We start from the raw sequence: 24,358 nt of genomic DNA, 5'->3' as shown, positions 1-24,358 counted from the left end.
TACTACAGGAATCTGACTTGATACAGTACTGGCAGCTGGTGAAACAGTGTACAGGAGGCTGTTTCTTCTCTGTTTGCTAACGTGGCCTGAGGTCAGCAGGGCAGGCAGTCAAAAAGGGAAGGTGGATGTGAAGTGGGAGATGCAAAACCAAAATGGGACCCGCATGGCTGAGTGGAGTATAGACTGGAAGTCACAGTATGGATTAGAGTATACCCATGAGTATAGACTGGGGTTCACATTGTTCTTTCACTGACCCTTAGCCTTCAGCTTCAAAGATGGGAATGTCTTGTAGAAGTTGTTGCCCTTCCCCACAGTGCTAATGTACTTAGATCAGAAGTTGGAGTACATGAAGGAGGACATCCTCCAGGAGCTGGGTTTGCTGTAGTCCTGGCTGTGCCCAATGCCAACAAGGTGATAGCACGGAGAAGCAACAATATGTGTGAACTGCAGTCACGTCTTGTGCTCTGCTCTGACCTTTCAAGCATATACAGAACTTGGCTATTAATTCACTTCCATCGTCTCTTATGGACAACACTAACTTGGCACTATGCATGGAAGAAAATTCTGGAAAAAGTAATTTCTGCTTAGTTAAGTTGACATAATTTGAATCTACCAGGGTCCATCCCTTGTCAAATTTGGTATTTATACACACTTGTTTTAACCATACTTAGCTTAACTTCCATATAAAGGCAATAGCAAAATTATGCTTCCAACTTACATAATGCAACTATTCCTCATAAAACTGAAAACATGCTAACTCTCTCCCCCAAAGACAATCCTCTTTAAGCAAAGTCATACCTCCCCTTTGATATCCTGTAATTTAAATACCGAGATATAAGCTAAACTACTATTAACACATCTTGTTTAGATGGTAGAGGGGTGAAAAAAGTAAAGAGAAAAAAATTTAATTTAGACCAAATCTATTCATATGAAAATAAGAAAGAAATGTTTATAACTATTATGGTCCTTATTTCTGCAACTGGTCGTGTGGTTGTAGTTAGTATTTATAACTACCTGCTTCTTTTACTCATTCCATATCCACTATACCCTCAGCAACCACTTCATCTGATCCTGGCTCCTTGCCTAATGGGATCACCTGAACTTATATTCTTGAAGGGTCTGGGCCATTAGCAGTCCTGCCTGTATTGGGTTGTTATAGTTTTCATTGACTTTAATGAGAGGGCATGAAAATAGTACAAAAAGGTGCCCAGGAAATCTCCCTGCATTCCAGATGTATACATCATCACCATTGTTGCTTTTAAGCAACCCAATTTCCCATGGCTAATCAGGATTAATCACCTCAGTCAGGAAAGTAACACCCTTCTTTGTCTGTTTGTTCATTTGCTTGAGGACCCAGACTTGATGAGACCCAACTTCAAGTTTAATTTGCCAGGTAATTTGCCAGATAAAATAGAGGATTCCTGGTTTAATTCTAGTGCAAGTATGTCCCATGCAATACTTGGGGCATGCTTATACTAAAAAATGTTTATTGTTTACCTGAAATTCATGTTTAACTAGGTATCCTGGTTATTTATTTGCTAAATTGAGCAACCTTAGTTTAATGGAACTTTTGCTGTGTTAAATGGTAGAAGCATTCCTCCATTGGTTGCTAAGACTTCCGGACTAACAGAGAATATTACTTGTATTATTTCTACTTTTTAGAATTTGTTAAGGTTTCTATGTTTTAGAATATTATGTACTTCATAATATATAATCAATTTTAATTGATATTCCATAGGCACTTGAAATGAAGTTACATTGTTTACTATTAGTATACAGACTTTGATATATACATACCAGGTATACTTTATTTATTAGCATTTTTGAATCTTTATGTTTTCCTTTATGTATCTCAAGCTTAAAGATAAGAATTAAAGTAAATTAATTTCATAATTATTTAATATCACAAAAATTCTTGATAAATAATAGCATACTTTTCTTATGTCCCATGTATTTCTTTTGTTAAAATTGCTGCTACATTTTTTGGTACATAAATATTTATAGCTCTTCACTGCAAATCAAAATCTTTAACACCATAATATGCCCATTTTGTGTAATTTAAGGATCTTGATTCTGATGTCCAGTTTATAGGATATTAAAACCAGTATCCCTTATTTTCTTTTTGTTTGCATTTGCTTTATATAACTTTGCCCCTCCTTTTGTTTTTAACCTATCTGAGGTACTTTTAGATTTGTCTCCTGTATACAACATAGAGTCGAATTTTGTTGCAACTAAAAGGTCTTTTTCTTTCAAAAGGAGACTTAAGTCCAATTACATTTATTGATATTAGTGATACCTATAGGTTTAATTTTCTCATATTATTTCATATTTTGTACTATATGTATATATGTGCAGTTTTATATATATATATATTTAGGAGAGTTAAAAATTTGATTCTAGTGGTTACCTTTATATAATTATATATACCTTTAAACACCTTCTTTATTTCTATCTTTATTTTTAAACTTGTTCCCTGTTATGAGTAACAGTAAACTTATCTTGTACTCTCTCCTTCCCTCCCCACCCCTCTGTCTTTTCTACCAGTAAATTTATGTCACTTGTATTATCTTAGTGTTTACTTTGTATTCAACAGTAATGATAAGTACTTATATATGTCTATAGCTTGATTTTACTTCCAGCACTTACAGATGAGGCAATCAATGAGTTTGTTTTTTTTCCAGTCTCTCACTCATCTCCTATTTTTCTTTCTTTTTTTTTTTTTTACAATTATCCATTTTATTTATAGGCATTTACTTATTAAGGAAAGATAGTAAAGAGCACTAGACCAACTGTGAAATGACTTAGAAAGTTCTATGAGAGCAGAAACCATATGGACTATTTCCATGTCATCCTACCACCACTATACGTACCCCCCAACTCAGGACCTGTGACTTAAAGATTTTTTTTTTTGCACACAGAGGTTATTCTAAACATAGTGATTGCAGACTGCAACAACAGGCTGTAACTCTAGACTCTTACTCCATGAATACATCATGGCTTTTTGTTCTCAAGATATATTACCAAGATGAAATGGCCTAAATTGCTTATATATTACAATTAAACTCAACAATCACTTTGCATTGAGAAAGCCAAGTAATCTTATATTAAATAGTAAATAGGCTTAAAATGACCTTTGGGATTGGAAGGACTCAAACTGATAAAATTGAAAGTTACAGCCTATCTTAGTTTCCCATAATCTCTTAGGATTATTCAAAAGCAATGCTTAAGTATACATAGTAAGGGAAATAAACAATTATAGAGAAAGAAGAGAAAAAATGAGTGTGGTTAAAATTATCCTACATTAAAAGAATTTTAATATCCTGCATTTCATGCATCTGTAATGAAACCACAATTTTGTAGGTGCTTCATTCTTTTAAGATGAAAAGGTTTTTAATATATATTTGGACAAGGAATGATATCTATATCCATGTATCTATATATCTATATCTATGTATAGATATATATGCTGGTTTTTAAATGAGTAAAGATAAGCTATATTGACATAGTGAAGAATGTGCCAGTTTTGGCAATACAGAAGGACTGAATAGAAAAAGCATTTAAATTTAAATCAGTAAACTACACCTCTGGTTCTAACACAAACTATGTAATCCTAAACAGATCAAACAAATTCTTTGTAGGTCCTTTTCTTCTCTTGTGTTTCCCGCTTAGAGAAGTTCCTTTAGCATTTGTTGTAGAGCTGGTTTGGTGGTGCTGAATTCTCTTAGCTTTTGCTTGTCTGTAAAGCTTTTGATTTCTCCATCGAATCTGAATGAAATCCTTGCCTAGTAGAGTAATCTTGGTTGTAGGTTCTTCCCTTTCATCACTTTAAGTGTATCATGCCACTCCCTTCTGGCTTGTAGAGTTTCTGCTGAGAAATCAGCTGTTAACCTTATGGGAGTTCCCTTGTCTGTTATTTGCCATTTTTCCCTTCCTGCTTTCAATAATTTTTCTTTGTCTTTAATTTTTGCCAATTTGATTACTATGTGTCTCAGCATGTTTCTCCTTGGGTTTATCCTGTAGGGGACTTGCTGCACTTCCTGGACTTGGGTGGCTATTTCCTTTCCCATGTTAGGGAAGTTTTCAACTATAATCTCTTCAAATATTTTCTCTGGTCCTTTCTCTCTCTCTTCTCCTTCTGGGACCCCTATAATGCGAATGTTGTTGTGTTTAATGTTGTCCCAGAGGTCTCTTAGGCTGCCTTCATTTCTTTTCATTCTTTTTTCTTTATTCTGTTCCACAGTAGTCGATTCCACCATTCTGTCTTCCAGGTCACATATCCGTTCTTCTGCCTCAGTTATTCTGCTATTGAATCATCCTAGTGTAGTTTTCATTTCAGTTATTGTATTGTTCATCCTGTTTGTTTGTTCTTTAATTCTTCTAGGTCTTTGTTAAACATTTCTTGCATCTTCTTGATCTTTGCCTCCATTGTTTTTCTGAGGTCCTGGATCATCTTCATTATCATTATTCTGAATTCTTTTTCTGGAAGGTTGCCTATCTCCACTTCATTTAGTTGTTTTTCTGGGGTTTTATCTTGTTCCTTCATCTGGTACATAGCCCTCTGCCTTTTCATCTTGTCTATCTTTCTGTGAATGTTTTTTGTTCCACAGGCTGCAGGATTGTAGCTCTTCTTGCTTCTGCTCTCTGTCCTCTGGTGGATCTCCTATTTTTGTTAGTTATATCATCTCAGCTTGTCAGAGCATATAACACTTATATTTCATTCAGTCACTCTTAACCGCACCTTTTTGTCTTAGATCTGCATGCTCAGTACTCACTATCAGTTGTTTTTTTGTTTTTGTTTTTGCTAGTTTCTCCTGTAATCCCTTGGTTGGCTATAGTTTGTCCTCTGGTAATTTCCGAGGAAAAGTCTCCAAGTGAAAATTACTGTTGAATTATTGCAGTTTTAAATACTGTCTGAGGCTTTGCTACTTAAAAGATAATGTGGCTGGATATAAAGTCCTTGGCTCATACTTTCTTTCCTTGAATATCTTATAGATATTGCTGTGTCTGTTTTTCTGGAGGATGTTGCTTTAGAGAACTCTGGGTTTCTTACTCTTATATGTGACTTAGTCTTTGCTTGGCTGTCCAAAGATATTCTTTATCTTTGAAATCTAGTAATCCTACTCTTAGTTGTTTTGATATGGACAATTTAGTTCAGTTTTTCATGCTATATGAGGTACAATTTAAAAATGTAGATTAAAATATTATTTTATTTCTGTAATGTTTACCAGAAATATATCTAAAGATAGCTATTTTGTTCTGTTTTATGTTCCTTCTTCAGGTTGTCCAATTAAGTATATGTTGATTCTCCTACGCTTGTCATCTATATCTAACATTTTTTCTCCATTTTTTTGATATTATTGTTTCATTTTGTTTGATTTTCTCATGTTTATCCTGTTTCCCTTACTGTGTATGGCTCCCAAGAGGGAAAGTGAGAAGATTCAGTACTAACATGCTGTTGGAACACCAAAGTGTTCCTATTGGAATAACCAAAAACAACACTTTTCACTTGGTTTCCTGGCTAGGTTAGAAAAATTACATTTTTAAGAAATTTCAAGGTAAAGAAATGCTTAATTCTTATTGTAGTTTATCTTATTAAAATTATTATTAAATTATCATTAAAAAGTTATTAAATAAATTTCAGGACCTCTTAGATTGCTGAAGGTAACATTTATATTAGTGTTCAGTCACATCATAGGTTTATTCCTTGATAATGGTACAATTTGAAATTGTACTAATGATGTTTTTTTTTTTTTTTCTGTTACCGTAATTCATATGGGGTAGTAAAACAAACTGAAGAAAGCTTAGGACTTGTCAAGAGCCATAGAAATGGGAGGGTCATGAAGAGGGAGTTAATGGTGTATGAGAGAGGGCAAGCATCTGGACATCAGGAGGTGGCAAAGCAGAGGGCAAGAGTTTGGGGCCAGTAATCTGGCTGGTACACTCATCCAAAGAAAACTGCAGAACACACTCAAATGAGTCTTTTACTCTACATTGTCCTGCTTGAGCTCTGAATGAACTCCATGCCTGACATCTAGTCAATGTCCAGTAATAGATTACAGAATAAAAGAACAAGTGAACACACACATCTCATTGCAGTGATAAAATTTTACAAAATGAAGTTCTCAATAGGAAATGTTACCTGAAAAAACATTATTTCTTCATTTTTAATATTGAGTAATAAATCCGTTTGTTCAGACTCCTTTATTCAACTTAATTTATAGTAGGAAGAATTCCATTAAAATCTTTGATCCTATCTTACTCAGGTATATCTTAATTGGCTCAGCCACTAGTTTTTGTGAGGTCCAAGATAAAGGAGTTGGCTGGAGTGATCCTCTCCCCATTTGCGAAAGTAAGTAAAGACTTTTTTTGACTTGCCTCTAAACCTAAACCATGTTAGGTAATAAAACTCCTGTGCATCTTTGCTGCTTCTTATACCCTTCATTAGAATTTGCATCATGAATGTTAGATTTGTAAGGATGCTTTCCCTAATTATTTCTTCCTCTTCACTCACTCATCTCAGTTGCCAAGTGTGAGCCTCCTCCAGCCATCAGCAATGGGAAGCACAATGGTGGAGATGAAGACTTCTACACATACGGCTCTTCTGTCACCTACAGCTGTGACCCTGACTTCTCAATGTTAGGCACAGCCTCTGTTTCTTGCAGACTGGAAAATAAGACAATAGGTGTCTGGAATCCAAGCCCTCCTACTTGTAAAAGTAAGTCATAATGATGAATTTTGGTTTGAATTTTTTGCTTAAAAGAAAAAGGAAGGTAAATGTATTGGGGGAAGTGAAATGATTCAAAGACAAACTAATTATTGCAATGATGCAGTCAATTTTTTGGTAAACTGATGCTTATGCATGCAGTACCAGTATATGGTAATAAATAGCACTGATATCTCATTGGCTTTGTAAAGGAAAAGTTTTTTTTTTTAATTAAAGTATTAATATAATTGACTCACAATATTATATTAGTTTCAGGTATACTACATGGTGATTTGATATTTTTATACAGTACAAAATGATCACCACAAATCTGGTTACCATCTGTCACCATACACTATTACAATATTATTGACTATATTCTTTATGCTGTATGTTACATCTTGAGATGTATTTATTTTATAGCTGAAAGTTTATACCTCTTAATTCCCTTCATCTATTTTGCTCTGCACCCCCTTCCCTCCTGCCACTTCCCTTCCTTGACCACCAATTTGTTCTCTGTATCTATGAGTCTGTTTCTCTTTTATGTTTTTTGTTTTGTTTTAGATTCCACACATAATTGAAATCATATAATTGTCTTTCTCTGCCTGACATTTCACTTAGTGTAATACACTCTAAGTCCATCCATGTTATCGCAAATGGCAAGATTTTATTCTTTTTTTATGGCATATATATATATATATATATATATATATATATATATATATATGGCACATCTTCTTCATCCATACATCTATTGATGGACACTATGGTTGCTTCCATATCTTGGCTATTGTAAATAATGCTTCAATGAACATTGGGGTCACATATATCTTTTCAAATTAGTGTTTTTGTTTTCTTCAGATAAATAGTAAGGAATGGAATTCCTGGATCATATGGTAGTCCTATTTTCAATTTTTTGAGGACGCTCCATACTGTTTTCCATAGTGACTATACCAATTTACATTCCCATCAATGGTGCACAAGTGTTCTTTCTTTATCCACATCCTTGCCAACAGTTTTTATTTCTTGTCTTTTTGATAATAGCCATTCTGACACATGTGAGGTGGTATCTCATTGTGGTTTTGATTTGCATTTCCCTGGTGATTAGTGATGTTGAACATCTTTTAATGTGCCTGTTGGCTATCTGTATATCTTCTTTGGAAAAAATGTCTATTCAGGTCCTCCGTCCATTTTTTAATCAGATTTTTTATATTGATTTGTATGAGTTCTTCATGGATTTTAGACATTAACCCCTTATTAGATATATCATTTTCAAATATCTTCTCCCATTCAGTAGGTTGCTTTTTTGTTTTGCTGTTGGTTTCCTTTGCTGTGTGAAAGCTTTTTGGTTTGATGCAGTCCCCCCTTTTTTTTTTTTTTTTGCTTTTGTTGCCCATGCCTGAGGAGACAGATCCAACTAAAAAATACTGATAAGACTGATGTTAAAGAGGTCACTGACTATGTCTTCTTCTAGGAGTTTTATAGTCTCAGGTCTTACATTTAAATATTTAATCCATTTTGAATTTATTTTTGTATATGGTGTAAGAAAGTGGTCTAGTTTCATTCTTTTGCATGTAGCTGTCCAGTTTTCCCAACACTATTTACTGAAGAGTCTGTCTTTTCCCCACTGTATGCTCTTGCCTCCTTTATCCTAGAATAACTGATCATATAAGGGTTTATTTCTGGGCTCTCTGTTTTGTTCCATTGATCTGTGTGTCTGTTTTTGTTCCAGTACCATACTGTTTTGATTACTAAAGTTTTACAGTATAGTTTCAAATCAGTGAGCATGATAACTCTTGCTTTGTTCTTCTTTATCAAGATTGCTTTGGCTATTTGAGGTTTTTGTAGTTCCATACAGATTTTAGGATTATTTGTTCTAGTTCTGTGATAAATGCCATGGGTATTTTGATAGGCATTGCATTAAATCTGTAGATTGCTTTGGGTAGTATGGACATTTTAACAATATTAATTCTTCCAATCTATGAACACATTATATGTTTCCATTTTCTGGTGTCATCTTCAATATATTTTATCAATGTCTTGTAGTTTTCAGAGTACAGGACTTTCACTTCCTTGGTTAAATTTATTCCTAGATATTTTATGCGTTTTGATGCAGTTGTAAATGGGATTGTTTTCTTAATTTCTCTTTCTGATAGTCTGCTATTAGTGTATAGAAATTAAACAAATTTCTGTATATTAAATTTGTATCCTGCAACTTTAATGAATGCATCTCTTAATTCTAATAGTTTTTTTTGTGGAGTCTTTAGGTTTTCTATGTATAGTATCATGGCACTGGCAAATAGTGACAGTTTTACTTTTCCCTTCCAATTTGGATTCCTTTTATTTCTTTTTCTTGTCTGATTGCTGTGGCTAGGCCTTCCAATACTATGGTTAATAAAAGTAGTGAGGGGGGCATCCTTGTCTTATTCTTGATCTTTGAGAAAAAGCTTTCATCTTTTAATGATTGATTTTGATATTAGCTGTGGGTTTGTCATATATGGCCTGTGATATCAGTTGTAACTTCTCTTTCACTTCTGAGTTTGTTTGAGCCATCTCTCTTCTTTTCCTGAGGAAACTGGGTAAAGATTTATCAATTTTGTTTATCATTTCAAAGAACCAGCACTCAGTTTCATTGCTTTTTCCTATTTTTTTTTTAGTCATTATTTTATTTACTTTCACTGTGATTTTTATTATTTCATTTCTCTGACTAACTTTAGGGTTTGTTTTTTCTTCTAATTCTTTTGGGTCTTTTAGGTGTAAAGTTTGATCGTTTATTTCAGATTATTCTTGTTTTTGATGTAGGCCTATATTGCTATGAACTTCCCTCTTATAACTGCTTTTGCTGCCACCCATAGATTTTGGAAAGTTGTGTTTCCATTTTTATTTCTCTCAAAGTATTTTTTAATTTTCTTTTTGATTTCTTCATTGACTGATTGGTTGTTTAGTATCAGGTTGTTTAGCCTCCACATGTTTATATTTTTCCATTTTTCTTCTTATAATTGATTTCTAATTTCATGTCATTGTGTTTGGAAAAGAGAATTCAATCTTCTTAAATTTATAGAAACTTGTATTGTGGCCTAATATGTGATCTATTCTGGAGAATGTTCTATATGCACTTGAGAATGTGTATTCTGCAGTTTTTAGATAGAATGTTTTGTATATATCTATTAAAACTATCTGATCTAATATGTCATTTAAGGTCAATATTTCCTTATTAATGCTCTGTCTTGATGGTCTATCCATTGATGCAAGTGGGAGATTAAAATTCCCCACTATTATTGTGTTACTGTCAATTTCTCCCTTTGTGTTTGTGAACATTTGTTTAATATATTGTATTTAGGTGTTTCTATGTTGGGTGCATTGATATCTATAAATGTTATATCCTCTTCTTAGATTGACCCTTTATTATTAAGTAATGTCCTTCTTTGTCTTTTGTTATAGTATTTGTTTTAAAGTCTCTTTGGTCTGATATGAGTATTGCTATCCCAGCTTTCCTCTTGTTTTCATTTGCGTGGAGTATCTTTTTCCATCCCTTCACCTTCAGTCTGTGTACGTTTAGTTCTAGAGTGAGTCTCTTTTAGGCAGTACATAAAAGGGCCCTTTAAAATTTTTTATCCATTCAGCCACCTATGTCTTTTAATTGGTGCATTTAGTCCATTTACATTTAAAGTGATTATTGATATGAATGTACTTGCTGCTATTTTGTTAATTGTTTTCTGTTTTGTTTTGGGTTTTTTTGGTAGTTCTTTTTTGTTCCTTTCTTCTTCTCTTAGTCTTTTCCCTTGTGGTTTGATGATTTTCTCTAGTGTTATGTGTTTGGGTTCCTTTCTCTTTAATTTTTGCATAACTATTGTAGGTTTCTGTTTTGTTGTTATCATGATGTTTATATATATATATATATATATATTTATATAAAATAAACTGATATATATCAGTTTATTTGAAATTGATAGTCACTTAAGTTCGAATGAATTCTAAGAGCACTACATTGTTACTGCCCCCCCATTCTACATTTTTCACATTAGAGTTTACAACTTTTTATTTTGTTTATCCCTTAAACTACTTATAGTTATAGTTGATTTTGCTACTTTTGTCTTTTACCTTTTATACTACTATTTTAAGTGGCAGATCCACTGCCTTTACTATATATTTGCCTTTACCAGTGAGATTTTTTTCTTTCATATATTTTCTTATTTCTAGCTATGGCCTTGTCTTTTCTGCTTACAAAAGACCCTTTAACATTTCTTGTAAGGCTGGTTTAGTGGTGATGAACTCCTCTCATTTTTGCTTGTCTGTAAAACTCTTTATCTCTCCTTCAATTGTGAACAATTCCCTTGCTGGGTAAAGTATTCTTCGTTGTAAGTTTTTTTCCTTTCAGCACTTTAAATATATCTTGCCACTCCCTTCTGGCCTGCAGAATTTCTGCTTAAAAATTATCTGGTAGACTTATGAGGGGTTCTCTTGTACATGACAAGTTGTTTTTCTCTTGCTGTCTTTAAAATTCTCTATCTTTAACTTTTACCATTTTAATTATGATAATGTCTTGGTGTGGATCTCTTTTGGTTTATCTTGCTTGGGGTTCTCTGTACTTCCTGGACCTGGATATCTGTTTCCTTCCCCAGGTTAGAGAAATTTTTAGCCACTATTTCTTCAAACAAATTTTCTGCCCCTTTATCTTCTCTATTCTCCATTAATGAAAATGTTAGTTTGCTTGATGTTGTGCTAGATGCATCTTAAACTAGCCTCATTAATTTTTTTTTTTCTTTTTGCTGTTCTGATTGGGTGATTTCTACTATTCTGTCTTTCAGATCACTTATCCATTCTTCTGTACCACCTAACCTGCTATTGATTCCTTCCAGTGTATTTTATTTTATTTATTGTATTCTTCAGCTCTAATTGGTTCTTTTTTATATTTTCTAACTCTGTGTTAAAGTTCTCTCTGTGTTCCTTCACTCTTCTCCTGGGTTCAGTGAGCATCTTTATAATCATTATTTTTTACTCTTTATTAGGTAAATTACTTATCTCTGTTTCATTAGCGTTTTTAAAAATAAGGTTTTATTTTATTCTTTCACTGGGAACATATTCCTCTGCCTCTTCATTTTGTTTGACTTTCCATGTTTGTGTCTATGAATTAGGCAAAACAGAATGAGCATGGGCTGGGGGACCCTGGCACTCACTGCATTGGGTCTGCCTTTGTGGTACAGTTGGAGCTGGAATGGGTGCATGTGGGAGGGGGTCCCAGGGTGCTCTGCCCAAGAACCACCCTGGGGGGATGGCTGGAGCTGCAATGGGCATGGGCTTGGGGTAAGGGTGTCCCAGCGGCAAAGTAAAAGTTGATTCTCATTCATATTGAGTTTGCTGCATGTCCAGGAAACTCTCTAGGGCAGCTATAGTTTACGTGTTAGTTTAGCAACCATCTCAGCAATCCAGATTGCTTCAATCTTATGATATCAAAATGTGCTTTCACAATCTCTTTAGTAGAGGAAGAGAGAAAATCAAATTGTCCCCTGGCTTTAAGAGCTTTTTTCCTGGAAATGACCACATATCACTTTGCATTTCAGCCTTTTGTCCAAAACTAGTAATGTGTAGACCCTACTCATCCTAAGGGAACTGAGGAATATCACCTTTTGTCTGTGCAGGAAGCAGAACTGGAAATACTGGTTAGCACTGTTCATGTCAACCACATATGCCTACAGAGCAAGCAAAACCTATTACACACCAGAAGTTCAACAGGACAAAGCAAACAGTAATTGAGCAAGAAGAAATATTGTGGCATTGCTAGTTTGCTAATCTAAGACATCTTCCTTTGCTACTAAGCACCCACACAGTATCACTTACTATTCTGACTCAGCACAGGACACAATCAAATCGGGGATAAGCGATCATGATACTGCAAACCGTTTAAAATGCCTGAAGAACTCTCATGAGTTCAGAATGAAGGTGAAGGGCAGGCATTGAAAGGCTTTAACCAAAATGTGCTGAATGTTAGAAAGACAACTCTGGCTGCAGAATGGACAATTTGAAGTGGGACAAAACTTAACCCATAGGTAACACGTTGCAACTATATAGCTAAGTAGTGAAGCTCCTTCAACTGTTGCCATGGCAGTGGGCCTGGAGAGAAACTGGGGAATCCTAGAGGAATTAAAGTGGCAGGACTGACAGGGCTTGATGACTGACTGCTGTGGGGTAGGATGCAGGGGTAGTTTGTTCTTTGCTTGTGATGGCACAGCTCTCTGATGCCCTGGCTACCTCTGCATCATGGCTATCACATCATTACCACTGACCACTGACCCACCATCAAAATCATCCAGGAGAGCAGGTCATTATAGGGAGAGGTTTTGAGGACCTCAAGATATGTTTTTTTCCTGGATTATATATGGCTACTTTTTCTTGGGAAAGTGAAGAAGTTAGAGTTATCCACAATCATCTCACAATAGAACCTACATGATGGGATCTCATTTTACTGAGGCTTTTAAAACTTGAAAAATATATATATATATAACCCATTTGTCTTTTCTTTTGAGTTTTTAGAAATCACTTGTCCTCGGCCAGTGGTTAAATATGGAAGAATAATCTCTGGATTTGGACCCATCTATACTTATAAACAGTCTATTGTATTTGACTGCGATAAAGGTTATCGTCTCAAGGGCAACAAGTTAATCCACTGTGGAGCTGATAACAGCTGGTATCCTCCTCCTCCCATTTGTGAACTCAGTAAGTATGGACCATGAAAGAGTTTCAATGTCTGGCAACTAAAGATATCCAGAAATATTGATGGGGACATACTTATATGCCTAAGCCCATTTGAATCACAGTAAAAATTTAAATTTAGATCAATCCCTCTATTTTTTTCTTGTTGGAAAAAAGAATGATTACAGTACACTGTGCAAGGTCATATAACATCACAAAAGGCTGCCACACGCAGTTGTGCACACTACAACCCTAAAGAGAGATGTTAGCATTGTAGACATTGTGGATTAGTATGTTTATTTCAATAATTTTCTTGCAGTTGATAGAAAATTGCTTTGTTCTCACAAAAATCTTTATATTATGGTGATTGTTTTAAAAGATATATAGTAAAGTGTCCTGAGGGAAAAATGCCTTTTTCTAACTTGCACAAAAGTATTGTATGGACTAACTATGATACTGATACTCTGAAATTATAAACTCATGTGGATCACTAAAAATTATCTTTTTTTAAAATTAATTTTTATTGGAGTACAGTTGCTTTACAGTATTGTGTTAGTTTCTACTGTACAGCAAAATGAATCAGCCATACATGTATATATATCTTCTCCCTTTTGGACTTCCCTCCCATTCAGGTCACCACAGTGCATTAAGTAGAGTTCCCTGTTAACAATTATCTTAATAGTAACAATGATAACTTGGTGCTAGTCTAAGTACATAGCAAGAATTAATTCAATGAATTCTGTCCAGAATTGTGGGCACTATTATTATCCTCATTTTAAGGATGAGAAATCCATTCACAGAGGTTGTTTGACATGTCCAGAATAGGCAAATCCATTGAGGGAGAAAGAATTTTAGTGGTTTCAAGGGCCTGGGAGGAGGCAAGACTAGGAGGTGACTCCTAACGAGTACAGAGTTTCTTTTTGGGTTGATAAAATTATCCTAAAATTGGATACGGGTGATGGTTGCACAACTCTGTGGATATAGTGAAAACCATTGGATAGTGTATTTTAAATGGGTGAATTTTATGTTATGTGACTTGTGTCTTAATAAAACTTAAAAAAGACCCTTACCCTTGAAGATAAAAATAAAATAAACATCCAACTTGACAGATGTTTCTATTACATTTCCATATTGTGAGCCAGTAGCATCAGCAAAGAGTGAAGAGGACAAGATACAAGGTTTAGGCTCAGAAGTCACTTTGTGCTTGGTTTGTTCTTGCCAAACCCTTAAATGATAAAGCTTCTGGTGTCATCTGGATAAGGGGAATGACTCTTGTTTATTTTCTCCTATCAGCCAGGAAACAAGAGAGTTAGATTTATTTGTCTGCAACATTTCTCCAGTCATATCCACCTAGCAAGCCCAATGCTTCAATTCAGATACTAAACTTTCTGAAGTAAAATGAAGAGGAAGAATTCATATTTTGAATAGTTGGCACAACACACAGAATCCACTTGTTAGTGCCCTTAGTAAGAACCTCTCTGATGCCTTGCACATTTGGGTACATGTCCATGTGTGTTTTCTGGTGTGGCTGATTCATCAGCTATGGCAGGCTGGTTCCTGGCTGAATGAGCACATGACACCCTTTGATAGGACAGGCTCATTGATCACTGTTGCATCCCTAGTAACAGTGTCCTTTTCCCTTTTTCTTCCTTTATGGGTAGACGGCTGTGCTGGCTTACCATACATCCCCCATGCCACGTGGGTAAAATATGGCTACCAGAAGCCAACAGAAGAGGAAGTGTATGATATTGGGACTGCACTGAGGTACTACTGCCTTCCTGGCTATAAACCCAAGGCAGATGGGCCCACGACTGTGACTTGTCAGAGAAATTTGGAGTGGACCCCATACATACAATGTGAGGGTGAGTTTCTTTTTTTAAAATCTTTTTGTATATTAAATATCCAGTATGTGCTAGGATTTTCCATCTTAAATGAATATAATGTTTTTCCTCAAGATAAATTTAGAATTATACTAATTGAACACAATAGTGAACAATTATTGCCAGAAGGGACCATAAAGGTTTTGGAGCTTGAGGAGCTGAGAAATTATAATCTTATCCTGGTTCAGAATCAAATGAGACAAAACACAGAAGTCAAACATTATGAAGATTAAGTATGAGCTTCATTACTGTAAAGGTAGAATGGAGAATACAGCTCCACCACCACCCAAGTCAGAACTCCGTCACAGCCCTTTCCTCCCCAATGTAGATTTTGGGGTGCTTGACAGAAGGAAAGTCTGTGAAACAGTCATGAACTCAAGCAGCTGCAAGGTGACTTGTGTCTCATGTCTCTTGAGCCATGAGACTGTGGGCTGAAAGACCTGTCTCTAGATGACAGACTCTGACCCCTGACCCAGTGCTTTTGCCTCAATAGGATAGAAAGGAGACTTTCTCTAGTCTCACTTGAGAGTAAGTGAGGGGCTGAAAGATATATGGATGCAATTTTATGGGCCTCAATGGAATTGACAGCATGCATTTTTCTACACATCTATCAGACTCTTGCCATTTTAGAGGTAAAGACACTGAGGCCCAGAATACAGGGAACTTTATTCTGTAGATTGGAATTTGAAAAATATGTGAAATGTACAAATAATGAAAAATGGTAATCCACTTATTGAAAGATTAGTCATTTCATATTAGGACTTAAAGTTCAATTGCAGTCGTTCAGACTCATTTTGGGGAAATAGAATGAAAGATTTTAACAATATCACTGAATTAAAATATATTTAATAAAAATTATTGCCACCACTTAAATAACAAAGTATTGGAAACAACTGAATTGTAAACAAATGAGGTGGAGTACTTTAGCAAATCAGGGCCAGGGAGAGCAGACTCAAAGTGCCTCTGCTTTCCCAATCTCTCTTCAGTGGTGAGATCTTCTAAAGGTAGAAATTAAACTTTTAGCCATAGGAGCCTCCTCATGGTGATTTTACTAACCATTAGCCTTCTTTTATATTTTTTTAGAGGTTTGTTGCCCAATACCAGAACTGAGCAATGACAGAATCACTCAACTGAGAAAAAGAAGCATTGACAATAGCTGTACCTATTTCTATGGAGATGAGGTTTCATATACATGTAATAAGAAATATACGTCTCATGCTAGATGCACAGCAGATGGCACGTGGAGTCCCAAAACACCAGAATGTTACCCAGGTAAGAGCTTATGGAAGCATGTTATTTTAGAAGTTTTTCATATCAAAATGATGGAGATTGTTATTTTTTAATTAAGGTGTAGTTGATATTATATAAGTTATTATATAAACTTATTATATAAGTTTCAGGCATACAGCATAGTGATTCACAATGTTGGAAGGTTATGTTCCACTTATAAAAATTGGCTATATTCCCTGTTTTGTACTGTATATCCTTGTAGCTTATTTATTTTATACATAGTAGTTTGTACCTTTTAATCCCCTACCCCTATCTTGCCCCTCTTAGCTTCCTTCCCCCCACTGATAACCACTAGTTTGTTCTCTATATTTGTGAATCTGTTTGTTCTGTTATATTCATTCGTTTTATTTTTTAGATTCCACATATAAGTGATAACATAGAGTATTTGTCTTTCTCTGTTTGACTTATTTCACTAAGCATACTACTCTCCAGGTCTATCCAGGTTGTTGCAAATGGCAAAACCTCATTCTTTTTTATGCCTGAGTAATATTCATATATAGATAGATAGATAGAACATAGATATAGATACACATCTTTTTCCATTCATCTGTTGATTGACACTTAGGTTGCTTCCATATCTTGGCTACTGTAAATAATGCTGGTATGAACATTCAAAATGATGGAGATTATTAAGGGAAGGTTTCAAATTAGGTAAAAGAGACATGGGCTGGTTGGCCCTGAGGACATGGTAAGCCCTCACCTGGAGCCCCTGAGAAACTGGTCTCTAGGGGAATCAGCCCAGGATGCTTTTTTGTGTCAAGCATAGGGGTTCCAAGATGGTTGAGTCTGTGAGCGTCAAATACAACAGTCCCCAAGGCAAGGTCATATTCAAGTGTGGAGCAGAAAGTTTTCATTCTTTCAGTCTCTCTGTGAAATGAAAAAACCTCAGTAAATTTGCCTCTAGCCTTGGGAACAGAGTTACAGTTTGGATGTGAAACCACTGCTACAGCCCAACTTAGAGAAGACTGTTGACACACAAGTTGGAATGGTTTCAATAGCCTACCTTGCAAAACACTTCAGATTTGCAGAATTTCCTTTATAAAAACAAGGGAGGTGTCAGAGCTTTCCTTTTAGATCAACAACTTCAAATTCTTAGCATGGAAAATTCAGAGAAGACAGAAGTGGTTCTCCTTGCTTGTGGTTTTTTAATCCTATGATCAACATGCACCTCGGGTTGTTTGAGCTGGCCAAGGACTGCATGAATGGAAGAGGAAAATTAAAATTGTCAAAGGCATAATTTCTTCTATTGGTGATACATATAAGAAGAAAAGACTCATCTCTGCCCATCACTGAGTTATGGCAGAACTTGCCACTAAGAACTCAAAATGGGTGAAAGTTGATACATGGAAAAGTCTTCAGAAGGATTGGGTAGACAGTTAAGTAGCTGTGATCAACAGCAGGACTCACCTCTGCTGGAAAGGCCTGGATGGAAGAGGAAGTGGACTGAACCAAGACAAGGTTTTAGTAAAAAAAAAAAAAAATCCTTAGAGCCAGAAACAAATGTTGTGCCCAAGGTAAAGTTGCTATGTGGGGCAGATTTATTGGAGTCCTTTGGTGTTCCCAATCTGTGGAAAAGTGAGGATATCACCAAAGTTGCAGGAGACTACAGGCTCATATATATTACTTGGGCTGGAAAAGATGCTCAGAAATTCATTGATGAATCCCATGTGATGTGGAAGCATCAGAACAACAAGATCTGGCCAGCCCTTCACTGCTTGGTACCAGAGCATTTGCTATTTGATACCAGATCTTGTCCAAGAATATACTGAAAAGCATAATTATATAGCTCTGGGAGTGAAGAGAGGAATGTTGGGGTTATCCTGGCTCATTTGCATGAAAGCACTGCAGAAGCTAACTCATAAGAAATTCTACAGCATGGTATCTTGGACTTCCCTTTTAGGAATTTGAAACAACCTGGTTAGTAACTAGGGAAAGGAATTGTGATCCTTTTTCATAAACAAAAGCTTAACAGTTTGGTAAGAAACAGTGGTAAATTAAAATCAGGTTTATCTTTTTATCAGAAGTTGCCAAGATGTAAGGTTTCAACAGGTCTTCTCTTTGTTTGTTTTTTAAGAATGTACCAATCCCTTTATCTTTAAAACAAGAGGCTAGCAGCACTAAAACCAGAAGACCATTCAATCAAACTAACTACAAAAGTAAGTCAAAAAGGACATCTTGGCTTTACTACATAAGAGAAGCAAAGTGTGAAAAGCAAGAGTTCATTTAAAATCCTAACTTTAGTCATGAAAGGAAGTAACAGTTTTCGCTTGCCTATTTCTGGGCTGTCTTCATCCAGAGTGGCTAAAGAAGTAATTCTTAAAGTAGTGATCTTGCAAAATGCACCACTGATTAGTCATCTCTTCTCCAGCTATGCAAAAAACAGGATGTGAAAGTGCCTCGCAGAAACCTGATGCCAAAAATTCGTTCTCTCTGGCATATATCTCAAGACAAATTAAGCTTTGCCAAGACACACTGCAGACACGCTGGAGCATCACCTTTGGATGCAGGGAGAGAGGTCCAAGCCCTTGAATGCTTAGAAAGGTGCACAGGTGTTTCTGATGCCCAGCAGAGCAGAGAGCCTCTGCCTTACTCTGTATAACAATATATTCTCTTAACATCCCATTGTGGCTCATGTTCTAGCCCTGGCCATCTGTCATCTTTTTATCTTCAGGAACAACTTCAGAGATGACATCATGCTATCTGGAGCAGAGAGAACCACAGAGAATGAGAGATCTCATTCAAGAATTTTATGAAGTATGAATGCTCTTAGCCTTTACTGATAGCTTAATAATCATTAAAAATGCCACACTGGGTCAGCCCAGCAGTTTCTTCAGCTCAGATTTTTGGGCACTGATGAATGGATTGTGGAAGAACACTGTGATCTCAATCTAAAACTCTAGAGTTTTTGTAAAGCCTGCTGTTTCTATTCCAACCCACTGTAAATCTGCCATTTGTGAATTTAAGCAGAAAAAGCGTCTGTTTTCTTATACTTTTCTCTCCTTGTTCTTTTGTACAGACTTTCACAAAGTAGAATTCTCAAATAATAATTAAAGTCACAGCTTCATGTTAAAAACACAAGCTTGTTATATGGTTTGCTACTGATTAAAATTTTGTGAAAGTTTTATCAATTGGTAAAGCAAAAAGACCAGAAATAGCTTTTTATAGACCAGTTTTATGGTTCATGAAAATCATTCTGTGATAGAAATAGGACTATGGTTAAATTTCTAATGAAAATAGAATAATTTCCCTTTTTGCAATTTGTATTTCATATCTACACCATTCTAGTTGAAGGACTTATAACTCTGCATGATGCCGAAAGCTCGGCCTCTGTGTATTGGTGCCAAATAGAATCTTGGAGAAAAGGATAACTTTATGGCTTTGCCAGGCAAAGGGGGACACAGCAGACTCGTACCTCTCAAAATTGTGTGTCCCAACCCAGGAGGATTAGATGAGGAGTTTTATAGTAATGGTTCAAGTGTGGGGTTGCTGATAAAATTAGGGTGTGTGCAGGGCCTCCACTCCTCTAATCTGGTCTCAGGTAATCTTGAGAGTTTCTCTGGTTCCTTTAATGTAGCCTCAGGTGGTCTTTCTCTGGTATTAAGAATGCTGACATCTTAAAGAGTTTAAGGACATTGTTATGTGTATTCCTTGAGACAGACCAGGACCCTGCAGAAGGCTGCACTATTGTTTCTTGGCTGTCCCTCCCTTGTCTTTGCATCCCTTCCCTTCCCAGATTAGCAGCTGTTCGAATCTGCCCTTTGGAACTCAGGGAAGGTCATGGAGATTGAAGGTCTGTTCCCTACAAGAAGCGGGGGACAGAAGGGCTTCTGTACCCAGGAACCCTACAGGGTCCTGCTCAGTTTCATGCAGAAGAAAAAAATACTTATAACTGTGCAGTCGTATAGTCAGATCTGAATCCACAATTTTAAAAAGGGGAATGTTAAATAAAGCTGGCACAAATTCTATAGCTCTTGACATATTCTCACTAAAGCCAATTGCTGACTTCTTAAAGACAGGGAAGGGTGAAAAGCCCAGTAGGTTTCAGTCTCTATCTGCTAAATGAATGAAAGGATAGAAAATCAGATCTTAGAGATGAGTGTCATTCTTCCCATAGCTTTTTGGAGGTTAAGAGTTGGAGCAGTACTAAAGAAGAACAATCTAGAAGCAGATGAAATTATCAAATTTAAGTTTGATTTCTTCTCTTGGAAATCTACTCTTAGTTCATCTGAAGTGTGTGTGAACTGCAGAAAGGCTCCAATGCTAGAATCTCTTATTCCGCCTTTTTACCTAGAAGTTCCTATACCCTGATCAGCTGTGAGTATATTGATCTTGGAACCCACTGGTTGAAGCATGTGGGCACCCTCCCAGGAAAACTGGTAATAGTGAAATGACCCTATTATTGTGCTGTTTATGGATCAACAAATTGAACATAGAACAAACTGCTTGGCTTTTGTGCCAGTATCAAGGATGCTGCTAATACCACAGCATCATAGGGTTTTGGGTATCCTTAAGGACAGACTCCCTCCTTGGATAATGGAAATTAGAACAATGAACTTCACAGGGTGATAAATATGAGTAACTGTTGTGACTTCTATTGAGAAAGAGGAAGTATGCCATTGTTTATTCCCTACCATGCCTTTTTCATAATTTGCTTTTATAATGTAAATTTAGAATTTAAGAAATGTGTAAAGCTGGTGTTTTGTTTGATGCTGATGTTTTTTATGTGTTGTACTTTTTAACCCTTAACATTGTTTGTATAATTTGAATGCAACAAATGAACTTGCAGTGAAAGTCCTTTACTACAGCCTCATTCAGTTGGAAAAACGAAACAAAACAAACAAAAAAACCCCCACATTAGGTAAAAAAGTTCATATACCCTGAATGATTTTTAGAGTGGATAAATTTGTTAAAAAATACTGCCCCCTCAGTCCAACTTTCTCTTTTTCCCCCACTGCTTGTTCCCATTCTTTTGAACTTCCTGGTTTCCTTATTTTTTCTGAATCAATGAAAATAGCCCACATCTAAAAGATAAGCTAGACAGTTGAGTTATTACCTTTTATTTCTTGGTATTTATTCTTTTTTCTTCTCTTCCTTCTGGTCCATATGCCTTCATCTACAGTATAAAACCTGCCCACATCTAGTGAACCTGCCTTTCTGAGCTTACTTCCTTTCTTCCTTCTCTACTTTCCATACTCTGGAACATCATCATGCCATCTACTTCTTGCTTATTCAGTAGAATTAACATGATGCCACTGATGTTCTGTATCAATGTGATATTCTGTGGATGTCCACATGGTCATGATATCTTCAGACTCTATTATGACAGGGACAGGTGAGTTATCATAGCCAAGGTCTTAAAAATGCAGATATTTGTTCTTGAACCTTCCATGTGTATGCAAACTCTTTGTGACCCTCTTTTCTGATAGGGATGGAAAAGAAGGCCTCTGCTGGATCAGTGGCCTCACTTACTCGAAGACATATTAATCTGCTCTAGGAAAGATACCACATCTGGTACAGTGGATGCAATAGGGGCTAAAAGGCTTTTGGGTTTTCAGTAATCTACTGGAATTCTCCAGAATCCTAATTTTTGTAGTAGACAGACTGGTGAAGTACATGGGGATATGATGACCCCTCCTGCATCTTTAGTTCTTTAAGAGTGGCACAAATTTCTCCTTCTCCCCTACCCCTCAGTACATGATATTTTGAAAAACTTACCTTCTTTGCCTCCAGGGGGAGGGTATAGGTAGTATCAATGGCTTCTACTTGGCCTTCTTGGATAGGACAGCTCTAACCCCATAGGCCAAGGACCAATGTGGAGGTTGTACCAATGACCCATTTTGTCTATCCTGTTTATACCTTCAAAGATAATGGAAAAGGCCACCAAATGGCTTAATAGGGGAGCCATGATAGTTCCAGGTATCCCTGTCAACTCAAGCTCTATGTTCAATAATCCTTGGATTATTGTGCACCTCTCACCTGTGCACAGTTACCTATGTAAATAGACATAGGTCCTCTTAGAAGACTGGGGCACTCATTCCTGTGTATTCTTCCCAAGGTGTTGTAGTATCTTTACTCCTGGAAACTGTCTTTTTTCTTTAGTCGATGATTTCCAGACCTGACAACTGGCACAGGTCCAGAAACTGAACAAGGGATTGTAGCTTTTTGTTGGACCAAATGCCATCAGCCTCCTGATCATCCATCCTTAATTTCTTTTGATGGTACAAATTGCGTAGTAACTGGTTGGCTGCTCATCTATTTTCACCCTTATGAATGCCATGTTCTATTAACCATATTCCTAACTCTCAGGCACCTCTGGTTGTCTCTCTAACTTGCCACTCATTATGATGATTACATTTACTTAGCTTCTGAAGCATATAAGCACCTCTCAGACTGCGATTGCTAAGAGTGAAACTTGTTCTTTAATGTTCTTCCCATCATCAGCTCTGGCCTTTGATATGGGTGCTCGTCTTGTTAGGATATTCCTTCTGACCTTGGTACATGTATCCTCCAGGCTTTCCCAGGCAACATAATCATTTGGTGAGGTTTCCAGCATGCGTGAGGTGCTTCCACTCCAGCATGCTCTCTTTTCTGAGTCACTTCATCTCTCCTTCTACCACGTGCCATGGCAACTCCAGCATTTGAATCTCATTGTCAGCAACATGTTTTCTATGCCTCAAGGAGACATCTGAGGATAGTACTTGTAGATACTATAGCCCATCAGTTTAATATTTTACCTGACTTTCCTGATGGCCTGTTTTATTTAAGTTTCTCATGCACTGTTTGTGGATCCTGACAGCATTCCCTTTCAGAGAGGTACTCAGCACCATGCCACGTCTATTATCCCAACCTGCAAGCCATCTTTTTTATTCTTTCTATGAGCTCTTTTCTAAAATATGTTAGAGGACAGTAAGTATATTCTTGGGGGGTTGGATGGACAGGTTTGAATGGGAACAATGAGTCAGAGATTGTGGATTTATTTCACATCTTTACAGTCTCTCCCAGATGTACATCTCTGCATTTAGCCTGAAATCAGTGGAGTGTACCACTAGTACAATGAGACTTTGGGCCAAATTCAGCCTTCATGCCAAAATGGCTCCTAAATAGTGTCAAGTTTAGTGAATTGTCAATAAAATGAAACAAATCTTAAGTGCTTGTCATTCCACTGGAGCCTTTCTAAGGTTCCCCAGCCTCAGGCCTACAGAAGGGCAGCATAGGTCCTGGGTTTGGCTAAGTGAGCAGATGGGCAGAGAAGATGGAAGGACAGAAGGAAGCCTCCTACAAACCACACAGATTCTGGGAAGTGTTAATATAAGCATCCGACATGCTGACCCTCTTTCACTTTTATGTCTCACATCAAGATTGCGATTCTCCCCCTGTCATTGCCCATGGACATCATAAACTAATCAGTTCATTCCTTGGATTAAAAAGTGGTGATGCTATATACGAATGTGATGAAGGGTACACCCTGGTTGGAAAGAACAAACTCTCCTGCACTTCTTCAGGCTGGTCACCTGCAGCCCCTCAATGTAAAGGTAACTCCAGCTCCCTCTTTAGCTTTGTGGGGGGGGGGGGGAACTGTCTTGAAAGGCTTGAGAGCACAGTTTCTTCTCTGTCAGAGGCAGCAAAAAAATATTTGATTCAGTTTGATTTATTTTAAATACTTACTATATTCTGATGGTACCCAAAGCAAAAAGTACAGAAGGCACAACAGAAACATTAATTTCCCCTACTTCTTTCTCCCGGGTGCAAAATTCAGCCTCTGTGAGGCAGCCCCTATTCTTCATTTCTTGTATGC

The 24,358-nt window shown here is 36.5% G+C and overlaps 1 protein-coding gene and 1 pseudogene across 9 annotated transcripts in view; both read left to right on the top strand.

Moving 5' to 3' along the window:
• C4BPA (complement component 4 binding protein alpha) overlaps positions 1 to 24,358 on the top strand; it is a 42,579-nt gene that overhangs the window by 16,333 nt on the left and 1,888 nt on the right. For all 8 annotated transcript variants that reach the window (XM_082340593.1, XM_082340594.1, XM_082340595.1 and 5 more), the window contains 6 exons: positions 6,264 to 6,349; positions 6,521 to 6,715; positions 13,235 to 13,417; positions 15,055 to 15,255; positions 16,357 to 16,545; positions 23,922 to 24,095. In XM_082340593.1, the coding sequence (XP_082196719.1) occupies positions 6,264 to 6,349; positions 6,521 to 6,715; positions 13,235 to 13,417; positions 15,055 to 15,255; positions 16,357 to 16,545; positions 23,922 to 24,095 (1,028 nt within the window). The remainder of the gene's footprint in view (positions 1 to 6,263; positions 6,350 to 6,520; positions 6,716 to 13,234; positions 13,418 to 15,054; positions 15,256 to 16,356; positions 16,546 to 23,921; positions 24,096 to 24,358) is intronic.
• LOC309605476 (nicotinamide/nicotinic acid mononucleotide adenylyltransferase 1 pseudogene) lies at positions 16,552 to 23,913 on the top strand (annotated as a pseudogene). The gene has a single exon. The product of its transcript is annotated as a nicotinamide/nicotinic acid mononucleotide adenylyltransferase 1 pseudogene (transcript).

This window comes from Balaenoptera borealis, assembly GCF_965194805.1.
Source record: "Balaenoptera borealis genome assembly, chromosome: 1".
NCBI classification, from domain to species: domain Eukaryota; kingdom Metazoa; phylum Chordata; class Mammalia; order Artiodactyla; family Balaenopteridae; genus Balaenoptera; species Balaenoptera borealis.
This window is presented reverse-complemented; position numbering and strand designations above follow the sequence as displayed.